Source organism: Acinonyx jubatus, chromosome B1 (genome assembly GCF_027475565.1).
Source record: "Acinonyx jubatus isolate Ajub_Pintada_27869175 chromosome B1, VMU_Ajub_asm_v1.0, whole genome shotgun sequence".
In the NCBI taxonomy this organism is placed as follows: Eukaryota; Metazoa; Chordata; class Mammalia; order Carnivora; family Felidae; genus Acinonyx; species Acinonyx jubatus.
In genome coordinates this window covers 76088283-76101185 of record NC_069382.1, presented here as the reverse complement: position 1 = coordinate 76101185, position 12903 = coordinate 76088283, and the positions used below count along the sequence as shown (strand labels likewise).

General features: G+C 37.9%; 1 protein-coding gene across 6 annotated transcripts in view; it reads right to left on the bottom strand.

The window, feature by feature from the left end:
• IQCM (IQ motif containing M) overlaps window positions 1-12903 on the bottom strand; it is a 648904-nt gene that overhangs the window by 306118 nt on the left and 329883 nt on the right. Inside the window, exon 13 of one of the 6 annotated variants that reach the window (XM_053216883.1) lies at window positions 7306-7427. The exons of the other annotated variants lie outside the window; for them this stretch is intronic. Coding sequence (XP_053072858.1) covers window positions 7399-7427 — 29 coding nt within the window. The 3' untranslated portion in view covers window positions 7306-7398. Of the gene's footprint in view, window positions 1-7305; window positions 7428-12903 lie in introns of those variants that run through there. 6 annotated transcript variants of the gene reach the window in all.

The window sequence follows — 12903 nt, the reverse complement described above, 5'->3', positions numbered from 1 at the left end:
AAAATAAAATTATTTCATTTTACTCCCAAATGAGATCACATCCTAATATAAATCACTAGAGCCGAATCAGAAAAATATATAGGTGTGTGTGTGTGTGTGTGTGTGTGTGTGTCACAGAAAATATGTGCCCAAATAGAAAGATAAGCAAAAAGTAGAATTCCCAGAAAGGAATATAAGGACATTTAAGAAAAATGCAAAGGACTAGCACATATGTAATGAAGTCTCAGAAGAGGGAGAATGAGATATAATTCATAAACTTTCCAAAAGTTATGAAAAAAATCAAACCAGAAATTCAGGAAGCACCAGGAAACCCAAGCAATATAAATAGAGAAAAATCATTGATAAGCATAGATAATGAATTTTTAAAAAATTTTTAACATTTATCTATTTTTGAGAGAGAGACAGAACATGAGCAGGGGAGAAAGAGAGAGAGAGGGAGAGAGAGGGAGAGAGAGAGGGAAAGAACCCAAAGCAGGCTCCAGACTCTGAGCTGTCAGCACAGAGCCCAATGTGGGGCTTGAACCCATGAACCATGAGATTATGACCTGAGCTAAAGTCAGACGCTTAACCAACTGAGCCACCCAGGGCCCTGATAATGAGTTTTCTAAAAATTGAATATTGACTATATAAAAATGTTATATGAGATTTTAGAATTTAAAAAATTGCCACTATGGACCAAAAGACAGATTGGAGAAGTAAAATGGAGTTTAAGTGTTCTAAAACATTACACTGTGAGAAGTGGTCAAAGAGATAATTTAGATTAAATATTAACAATATTCATGTTGCGATCTCAAAAATAACCGCAAATAAAATGGAAAAGATAGCTTAACAAACGATAGAGAATAAAACTGAAAAAAATAAATCCAATCACAAAAGATTCAAGAATAGAGATAGAGGTGAATGTAGAACAAGTGGAGCAAATAGAAAATGAAAAATGAGAAGGGAGATTTAAACACAAACATACGGCAAGAGATATGAAATATAAATAGCGTAAATTATGCAACTAACCAAGATCGTCAGACTGGATAAAAACAAAAGCAAATTCCATACCTCTTACAAAAGCCACATCTTAAATATAAAGACATGCAAGCATAAAAGAAAATACAAGGAAAGATATACCATTCAGCAATAACCAAAAAAAAAAAAAAAAGAAGAAGGCGCTATTAGAACTGTAATTATCATAAAATGAAACAAAGTAAATTTTTAACAAGAAGCATTACAGAGATACAGTGGAAATTTTCATAATGATAAAAAGTGTCAATCCATAAGTATAACAATTCTAAATTTATTTGCTACTAATAAAACATAATATATAAAGCAAAAATTGATAAACCCAAGAAGAAACAAACAAATCCACAACCATAACAGATTTTAAAATATCTATCTCAATAACTTATAGAACATTTATATAAAAACTGGAAAGACTATGGAGTTCTGAACAATGTAATTAACAAATTTGACCTAAAATACACATTCTTTTTAAACTGTACATAGCAAATTTACCAAAAATGACCATATTCTGAGCCAGAAGGCAAATTTCAATACATAGTAAGGGGGTAAAACAATCCAAAGTATGTTTTCTGATCACAGTGAAATTAAGCCATAAAGCAATGTAATTTTTTAAAGAGATAACCGGTAAATCCACAAATGTTTGGAAATTAAGCAATGTAATTCGAAACGACCCATCAGTAAAATAGGTGAACGATACATGATAAATCATAGGTAGCTCTCACTAGAAATTACATCTTTGAATTGAATGATAATGAAATTACAGCTTATCAAATGATATACAAATAGTAAAAAGAAAATATTTGCAACCTATGTACCAAAGGATTAATCTACAGAAGTTACTAAGAGCTCTAACAAATTAATAAGAAGACAATCTAACAAATAGAGAAATAGTCAAAAAAGTATCAAGAAATTAGAGGAAGAGGGGCGCCTGGGTAGCTCAGTCAGTTAAGCGTCTGACCTTGGCTCAGCTCATGATCTCATGGTTCATGAGTTCCAGCCCTGCGTCAGGCTCTGTGCTGGCAGCTCAGAGCCTGGAGCCCATTTCAGATCCTGTGTCTCCCTCTCTCTCTGCCCCTCTCTCACTCACACTCTCTCTCTTCCTCAAGAATAAATAAACATTAAAAAAAAAATAAATTAGCTGAAGAAGAAATACAAATGGCTAATAAATATTTGAATCAGTCAACTTCACTTACAGAGAAGTACACATTGAAACAACTGAAATATAGTTTTGTTTATCAGATTTTCAAAAAGTAAACCAATTGATAATGTTGGAATTAAAACCTAGGCTGACCTCATACATCATTTTCACTGCCCCCAATATTGTTTCATTGAATCAGTATTTTGAAGTAGCTGTGAACAATGTTAATGTGTGCATCTCTATCCTATCAGCTAGAACACATCATCGCCATTAGTGTTTATTTGCCCAGCTCCTTCCCACTAGATTGCAAACCCCTTGAGCAAAAGAATTGTGTGGCCTGTATCATACAGCCTGAAAGACTTTCTTCATTGGCTCATAACTGAGGTATAACAACAACCACAACCACAACCACAGCAATGTTCAATTGAGTGCTTAGTTTACACTAATAGAAATGCAACAATCTGATCAAAGGAGATGCCTGTTTTGTTTATTTCTGCATGGGTTGAAATGGTATATTCAATTCTATGCATTACACTTTCTGTGGAATTTTACCAAGAGGAACATGACCAACGGAGGGCTCCACAGAATAGTCTAGACTGCTTATTAAAAAGGAGCTGGGGATGCTTAACTTCAAGCAGACTAAAAACACAAAGGGCTTAGCTGTCTACAAAGGTTAACAAGAGTGCCAGAGGAAAGTATATTATTCAGTATGTTTTTCAGTTAGGATCTCAGCTAGAAAACAGACAACACACCTAATAAAAAGTTTAATAAGTAGACTACTTGAGAAAGGTTAAGGTCAAGGTTTAGGGTAACCAACAAGGGCTAGTGCATAATCTCAGGGCTAACAATTTCAGGGAGCTGTTATACCAATGGGCCTGATGGAACCAGAAAAGGGCATAGTTATCAAAATTCTTAAGGGCCATATCACAGGAGCTATAGATTTCAGTAGAGCAAGGCTACCAATGGTAGAGACACAGCAGGAAAGGATCTGGGGAAATAAATACCCCAGCCTCATTGCCCCTTTGTCCTCTGATCTAGTGTTGCTGCCCCCTATTGATCACACATGAGTGAAACCCCAAAGACCAGGGAGCCTGTTGACGCAGTTCACACAATTCATCATCTCAGGGCACAGAGCAGAGTGGAGAATGGCTCTGAGGGAGTGAATGAAAAATATCCATCATGGCATGTTGGAAGGTAGTAAGTATGCAAATAGTAATAAGAATGACAAAGTAGGGGCAGGGGGATGACGAGTACAGAGATGAGGAGAGGGTGTTGTACTATAAAGGGGTCAGAGTAGACATAATTGAGAAGGTGTCATTTGAACTAAGACTTGAAGGAGATAGGGAAGTTAGCCAGGTGAGTATCTGGGTAGAAAGTATTTCAGGAAGAAGAAATGGTTGGTGCGTGGGTGCTGTGTTCAAGGAAAAGCAAAGCAGCCAGTGTGATGGGAGCTGTGTGAGTGAGGAGGAAAGTAGTAAGAGATGGAGACAAAGTATTCCAGGGAGCCAGATAATGCATAGTTTTAGTGGCTAGTGAAGGGTTTTGGTCTTTACTGAGCTAAGTCGGGAAACTAATGAAGAGTTTTGACAAGAGTAAAGACACAACCTGACATATTTTTAACAGATCATTCTGATTGCTGTGTTGGAAATAGACTGTGTGGCAGGGAGTAGCAAGGGTAGCATCAGAGCAGTGTGGGAGGATGATGTTGCAGCCGTCCAAGTGAGATGATGTTCAGACTATGGTCGGGCACCAGAGAGAAGTAGTGGTCACATATAGTTGAAGGTACAGCCCAAAGAATTCTCTGACAGATTAAATGTGGAGTGAGAGAAAGGCAGGAGTCAAGGATGTCTCCAAAATTCAGGGCCTTGGGAGCAATGGGAAGGATGAAATTGCCATTAACTAAGATGTTAAGATTGTAGGTGGGGTCAATTTGAACCGGAAGATCAGGAGTTTATTTTGAATATGTTGAATCTAGAGACTCTATTAGACCCCCACGTGGAGATACTGACCAGGAAGATACATAAACAAGAATTGGGAGAGGGGTCTGGAATAGAAATAGAAGTTCAGGAGTGGTCAGCATATATGTATATTTAAAGCCGTGAGAAGGAGATGGAAGAGATCATGAAGGTAGTAAGTATAAACAGAGAAGGGAAGAGGACCAAGATCTGAGACTTGGGGAATTGCAACACTAATGTGGTTGGGAAATGAGGAATCAGCAAAGGAGACTGATAAGGAAAAACCAGAGAGAAGAGGAAAACCAAGAGATATCTTTGAACAACAACAATAGCAACTAAGTCTATGAAGGAGAAGGGAGTGACCAGCCCTTGGAAATGCTGCTGGTAGACCAATTACAATGATAACTGGATTTAGGAAATGAAGGTTATTGGTGGCTTTGACAAGAGAAGTCTGGGTGGAGGAATGGGAGGCGTGTGTGAAAACCTGACAATAGTGGACTTAAAAGAGAATAAGAGGAGAGGAATCAAAGACAGTAAGTGTAGACAACTCAGGAAATTTTGCTGCAAAACAAGTGGTAACTGGCAAAGGAAGAAAGTTTTTGGTTTGATTGGTTGTCATTATTCCCTATTTAACCTGGGAGAAATACCAGCAAGTTTGTATACTGTGGGAAATATCCATTAAAAAGAGGAAGACTGGTGATTTGGAGAGAGAGGTGAGAATTACTGCAGTAATGTCCTCAAGAAAGTGAGACGGGGCTGGATCTAGGCACAACTGAATGGACCAACTTCATCTGGAACATGAATCAAGTGGTGCATCTATGGTAGCAAGAGGAAGGCAGGGTAACTGATGGAAGTAACAAAGGCATAGACATTTCTTGTGAGCAACAATGTATTAGCCTCTTTGCTTGACATAGAAAAAAATTCCAAAATCAATCTCCCTTTCCTCACTCAAGCTGCCCAGAGTAGCAGGAGGAACACAGGTTCTCGATTAAAAGGGAAGCTTTATATTACAGTGTGAAGTTAGATGAACTTATGGATAAACTGACTTTATCATGAAGTCAGAAAGTCATCAAAACATTACTAAGTCTTAAGTGACCAGCAGTGTGAATTTCAGTGTAGTCCCTGAAGGCAGTAAGAGGCTGGGGACTAGAAGTTTGTACATTCTTTATAACCTGAAAAAAAAAAAATAATAAATTGCTAATTATCTTGAAAGGTCCAAAAAGTCAGATTCAAGATCTCTTCTATCAGACTAGATTTAGTCTAAGCTGCAAGGAGAGAAATTTCCTTATTTTTTTTCTTTAAATAAGTTACAGGAAACTTTATGAGCCAGAGAGGAGAAAAAGCAGACTGAAAGGGTGAGTCTCCATGCCCATCAGATCCAGGGGTCCATCTCACATCAGTGGCATTGAGTCCTACAGCTCTCTAACTATATTCCTATTCGTACAATAACAGCAACCTTTCACTTGAATAGAATTTTACAATTTAAAAACAGCTTTGTGCCATATCAAATGAAAATTATGTTGAAAGGAATCTCACAAATAGAGGAAGGCCAGAAACCTGGCTTCTGGGAAGACAGCTGGCGTCATAGAAACTTATATGCCATCAGCACTGCCCTATATTATATTCTCTTCATTTTCATTTAATCACATAACAAAGATAAGAATTCCAGGGGAAAATAAACAGTAATAGATCATACACCTATCAAAAGACATTATTTTTGTGATTAATGGTTGTGTTCATAAAGTTAAAACTAAAGGTCTGAATGCCCTTCCTGTTCTCTTTGATAAATCAATTGATGATATTCATTTGATGCTTACCTTAGACCACTTTTTTTTTCTTGGATTAGACTACTTTCTATTAAAGATTTTTATTCATGTCTCAGCTAAACCTGAGCCCAAACTGACCTTTCAGCATTTTCTGATGAACTGGCAGGCTGTGATCTCCCAGGGACCTATTTTTTTTTTAATTTTTAATGTTTATTTATTTTTGAGAGAGAGAGAGGGGAGAGAGAGAGAGAGAGAGAGAGAGAGAGAGAGAGAGAGAGAGAGAGAAAGGGAGAATGGAGGAGGGGCAGAGAGAGAGGGAGACACAGAATCTGAAGCAGACTCCAGGCTCCGAGCTGTAAGCACAGAGCCCAATGTGGGGCTTGACTCACAAACTGTGAGATCATGACCTAAGCCAGAGTCGGATGCTTAACCGACTGAGAAACCAGGCACCCCTCCCAGAGGCCTATTAACAAGAACTGTTACACACATGAGTAAAGAAGAAATTCCTCCCTGCTGAGAAGGGGAAGAAATGTGAATAATTAGGAAGTGGATATTTATCAAGTATCTACTTTGTACCATATACTGTGTTGGGAACTTAGGATATATAAGGAAGCAAAATAGACTTGGGTGTGAGCAGCAAAGTCCAACAGCACAGACCTCTTAAAGCAAAATCTTTTGCCTGTCAGAAACACTCAACCCCATATCCTGTTTGGAGTTTTCTGGCTCTTAAAACAATGAGCCAATACTTGAAAAGGCTACAAGAGACCTGACGTCTTCCAGGGAGAGCCACATTTATATTACAGCCAGCGTTGGATGGCTGGGGACCAGTAGTTTCAAGGGCACAGTGGAATAATTTAGGTCATCAAAAAGTGAGACTGATCAGGGAAAGGGAAGTATAACACGACTGAGATGAGACTGTATAGTCTGGAGGCAGACAGATGAAAAGATGGACTTATCCATTTACTTAACATTTTAACAAATACTAAGCATCCATAGGTTCCAGGGCTTGAGGATCCAGGTGGGGCCTTAAAGAAGCAGGTCCTTCCCTTCCCTGAGGAGTACAAGTTGAGTTGAAAGCAGCATAGACTCTGGTGCCAGGCTGCATGAGTTTAAATTCTGAGTTTAATTCTTGCATTGCTATTAGCTGTGTGACCGTGGGCAAGTTAATTGATGTTTCTAAGCTTTGACTGTCTTGTCTGTAAAATATAATACACCTCCCTAATAAGCTTGAGGATTGTGTGAACAATGTTCACATGTTCTAGGACATAGAACATAGAAAGTTCTAGACCAGAACAATGTTCTAGGACATAGAACATAGAAAGTACTATACACAAGAAATAACAACAAAAATGGTAAACTTGATAATTCCAGATAGCAGAGATGGTATGGAGGGATTAAAGAGAGATACACTTACCATGCAGAAAGCTATGGTGTGTTTCTTGTGAAATGGAAGAATGGGAGGCTTTGCTTTGGCATCTCATTGCCTGGGTTCAGGTCCTGACCCGGTGCCTTCAAATAGGCAAATTTCTTAAGCTGTGTGTCTCTGTTTACTAATCTCTAAAATGAGAAAAATGAAGATACTTATCTCATTAAGTTGTCTTGAGGAATTCAACAAGCAAACACCTGTAAGTTACTTAGAACAGTATCACAAATGGAATTAGTGTCCAATGGGTATTGGCCATCATTATTATTATTAATTTAGATAAAGGGAGAAGCCTGTGAAAAGCCTGAGTCACACTCAGAGAACAGAGAGAAGGCCATCATAACTGGAAGGTAGGGAGCAAGAGAGGTGGGCAGCAGCCCTAGTGGCCACAGAACTTATCTTTTTGTCTGGATACCAGCAGGTGCAAGACTGTATACACTCAAGATGCTGGCTGTAGATCCTGCGGGCTCCTGCTTCTATTTTTCAGCCTGGAACCAGAGTTGGTGGATCTCTTTACAGCCAAGGGCTGCAGGGCATTATGATACATTGGCCACAAACCCTGCAGCCTAAGTACCAGGTCACAAGAATGCCATGATAATAAGTGGCAAGAGGGACAGACTTCCCATTTAGGTACAAAACACACAACATTCTGGCTCAGAGAGAATACAGCATATCTGGACCTCTTGAGTTCTTTAGCTTCAGCCCACACACTCATGAGCAATTTATAGAGAATACAGAAGCAGGGAATAGCACAATGGCTTGAGCCTTCCTCAAGGGAATTGAGAATGAAGGGAGAAGACAAGTTCTTAGGTGTGAGAATCTAAAAGAGTACTCCTAGGGTCTCCCAGGAAAATACTGGGTGAGATTTCTTGAAAGTGTGGAGCTCCTTGGAATCAGTTCAGGTTATAATTAGGGGAAATTTGTATATTAACATCAGTATGATTTTAATTGTAACTACAGGTTAATGATGACTAGGGATATTTGGAACATATATGCCTGTTACTTTTTTCCCCAAATACAGTGTAACCTCCTATAGTGCATGGACTATTTCCCCTAACTCCTAATAATATTTGGTAAATATTCATTGATGATGATCAAGGTGAGTCTTAGTTTCAAAAGAATCAAATAAAGCAAGAATCCCAGGTCTTAAAAGTGAATAATAGTTAAGTTTCACTCTGCCTCAAAATACGCACAAGTGTTGCTGGAGAGAAAATATCACAGCAAGAATAGAAAACTCTTTAGAGTATAACTGGAGAAATTAATATTTGAATCACTTAATGCCAGTTACTGGTCACATTGATACTACTAACTAAAGTAGGAGGCAGAAATGCAACATTGATGAGCTATATTTTTCAGAACCGTTCATCCCAAATGGTGTGGCGTATAGAGGAAAAAACACGGCTCCAGGGGTACATGTCACAGATCCTGATTCTGCCATATGGCCTAGGTTATGGGATTTGGGGGCGTGTCACTTAAATTTTAAAATAATAATGATGACTGTAATTATAAATCTCTTCCATTTGGGGGGATTTACTATATGCTTAGTCATGATCTACGGTGTAACACCTATCAAATTTATTTGACCTTAATAGCAACTCTAAGAGGCACTTATTATTTCCTTTTAAGGAAGAGGATCCTGGGACACAGGTAAAGTAACAATCACAGGTCACACCAATGTTAAATGGCAGAGGCAAGTTAAGAATCTAGAAAGTCCCCTCTTCTTTTTCTTCCTTTCCTTTCCTGAATAAGGCAGTCTCCAAGCTATTAGGTGAGAATGAATATGGTAAGCATTCACACCAGGCAGGGAAAGCCACAGTGCCCTGGCCTGTCATGAGATAATGGAGTGAAAACCCTGGGCAGAACCAGGGAGATGTCATCACATAACAGCCTGGTGCAGTGTATAGGTTCCCAAGTGGAGTAAGGGAGGCTGCCATATGCAGGGAGCTCCAGATATGGCTCAAGAGATTATACCAAGACTTGATCTCAAAAACTGCCTAGATCTGGAAAAACAACTGCCACAGCCGAAACAAGATGATACCCAGAAAAATAAAGTATACAGAAACATTAGATGATATATAAAGTACAAACACCAATAGACCTGCAATTAAAGGCCACTTTCAGATATTAAAGGATGATCTTTGTATGGCTATCAACATGGAAGAGTGTTTTCTTCAAACCTCACAAGCATTGTTAATATGCCATTGGTGGGTCCACCTTTAATCACTGTGATTTAAAAATAGTGTTCTTAAAAGATATTTAGATAGATAAATAGAAATATTTTTTAAAAGATTGTTTCCATGATCATTCATTCATTCATTCATTTTCTTGACTGCAGCAGATTCTACTTCTGTAGGAGGCAACATAAGGTGACTCTCATGCTGAAAAGGGCCGAAGCATCCTCAGCTCCGAGATGTCCAGCTTGCAGTGTAAGAAGGCGTACCGGGTATACTCATTTGCCGGAGATTCCTGCATGTGGTGTCGTCCACCGGCTCTGCAGGGCCAGTGGCTTGAGTGGGCTTTTTTGGTGGATTTTGCTTCTCAGGATTTGATGCCAGTCCCTTTTCACTCTGTCCTGATTGAGCAGAGAGAGAAACAGTGGGAGCAAGTCCTCGAAACACTTGTGCTTCTATAAACACAGTCTTTACTGCCCCGACTGGATCGTCCTTGCCACAGCAGTAGCAAGGCCTCCAGGACAGGACATGGGGGTGGGCCCAATACTTGATTCTTTTAATGTTTTTTTTTTTAACGTTTATTTATTTTTGAGACAGGGAGAGACAGAGCATGAACGGGGGAGGGTCAGAGAGAGAGGGAGACACAGAATCTGAAACAGGCTCCAGGCTCTGAGCTGTCAGCACAGAGCCCCACGTGGGGCTCGAACCCAAGGACTGTGAGATCATGACCTGAGCCGAAGTCGGATGCTTAACCGACCAAGCCACCCAGGCGCCCCTACTTGATTCTTTTAAACATGGAAAACTCTTCGTAAGAGTTTATCGGTATTGCTATAATGTTAATTATTTCAATGCCTGTACTGACCTGTGAAAAATATATAGTTACCATGCAACATTTATCTACTACAAAGAAAGGCATTCTTAAATAAATATATTAAGTTGTCTCACAAATATTTACCAATAATCCAAGACCACAAGAAATACCCTGATTATAAAATATGCACTAAGGAAATGAAGGTTATGCTAAAATGAGCAAACTAATTTCAACATGATAAAAGTTCTATGAAACATTTAACTTTTCAAAAATACATTTGGGATAGACTAGGAGGTGGAAACAACCAAATTTTGAAATCCCTCAATTCATTTTCATATAAATGGCATTTCAAGTCAAGAACATAAATGAATACATTCTAAAAAGTTGTTAATACAACCTTTCCAGATATATTACTGCCATAACAACAAACTTTCTACTGCCATTTTTGAGGCTGTGTCATAATAGATAGACTGTCTTAAAGAACACAGAGAAAGATGACAACTTTCTCCTTAGGTACTGAAAACACACAGCTATGACCCAAAAGGACACTGTCCTATGCTTTACTTTGTGGTGTTTTATGAACTATGTAAATTCTAGAAAAAAATAGAGGAGGCAGAGTAGGTAGACTAACATAATTCCCAAGAAGAGAAAGGTAATGGTAGATACTTGATCTCAGAAGGTAACATCAGCAGGGTGCCTGGGTGGCTCAGTAGGTTAAGCATCCTACTCTTGATTTGGGCTCAGGTTATGATCTCTGGCTCAGATCATGATCTCATGACTGAGCCCTGAGCGTGGAGTTAGGTTCTGTACTCACAGCCTGCTTGATATTCTCTTTCTCTGCCCCTCCCCCCACTTCTCTCTAGAAAAAATAAAGGTAACATCAGTTACCTTTATAAATGTGGAGACTTGAAAACGCGCCTAGGCATTTTTCTAAAGCACAATGAGAAGATGGACCTTTGGATGGCATGAATGGCTATGTAAAAACAGCAGTAATTTAAAATATTTTTGCTAAAACTATAAATCAAATTCTAATGATTTATAATGAATGGCTAAAGATTCCATCCAGCTAAAAGACTTGGATGATCTAGCCCTCTCCAAATACATTTGGATGGAGATTTAATTGGATGTTCTATTTAGAGTCTGTGCTATTGAAAAAGGCTTTTATCAACATCAAATGGGCATAGTAACATAATTCAACAAGCAAGCAAGTAATGGAATGAAATTAAACAAAGGAAAACATACACCCACAAAGGTGAACTTAGCGTTGGAGGGCTTCAACTACATTTTTTTAAATGCTGAATTAAATACAAAATGTCCAACATAGTCTTCCCAGCAAGTACATTATTTGTTGGAAGCCAGAATGCTACTTCAATGCATTCTGATTCCTTATTTTGTTACATAATAATATGCCTAAAAAGCAACACATTGTGAGCTTGGGAGCTGTTAGGCATTTATTTACCATGGTGGGTTAATCTCATTCAGTGAGGTATAGAAACTCAATAATGAGTGCTACAGTATATAAGCTAATTGCTAGGATAAAACCAAATGAATAATTACTTAACTCCAGAATGAGGCCTGCGGGAATTTTTCTTTAATAAAGGTTTAATTCACCAGTGATAATGAATGCAATCTCACATACTACTGAATAACACCATTAGCATAATGGCTGCGATACAAAAACTATAATTAGAACTAAACAGAAACGTTAATTACAACCACCAAGGTACTGAATGAAATACTGTTGTTTAAGAAATTGACCTGCTTTGCTGTCATGCTTTATGGGTTCAAGGATATCTCTGTAATTATATATATAGCCATAGAATAGTTTTTTGTTTAAATCACTGTACTGGAATCCTTTTAAGTATAATAAATATATTAATGATAAATTGTCTAGAATTTGAATACAAGCTAAAACATCAACATGATTAAAACCTTTGTTTTTATCTTGATTAAATGCAAAAATCAATATGTGTGTTAAAAAAATTCCAATATTAGAGAGAGTAGGAGTCTCCAATTTTGCTTTTTACTGATGTTAGCTCTATGAACACTAGAAAAGCAATTACTAAAAAATGAATTGATTAATAAATGTGAAATATTACTTATAATAGGCTATAAAAATAAGTTGCATAATCAATGAAAATAAGTCAAAGTACTAAACTAATGGTTCTAAAAAGACTCAGCTATGATTCTTAAAATTATCTGAATTTCACTTACCAGATAAATAAATATGTATATGGCATTTAACTGCACACATAATAAATAATTTATGTATCTAGATAGATATATATTGATAGGCATTTTGAAACCAAGTGTCACATTTGTTCTCTATTAAATATCAAAAATAGTAACAATAACCATAACAACCTTATAGTATATACTTTCTTTTATTTTTATTTCTTTAATGATATATTTCTTAGAGAAAGAGAGAGAGAGCATAAGCAGAGCAAAGAAGAGAGGGAGACATAGAATCTGAAGCAGACTCCAGGCCCCAACCTGTCAGCACAGAGGCTGACACAGGGCTTGAATTCACAAACTGCAAGATCATGACCTGAGCCAAAGTCAGATGCTTAACTGACTGAGCCACCCAGGTGTCCCTCTAGATACTTTCAATAGGATATGCTTAAAAAT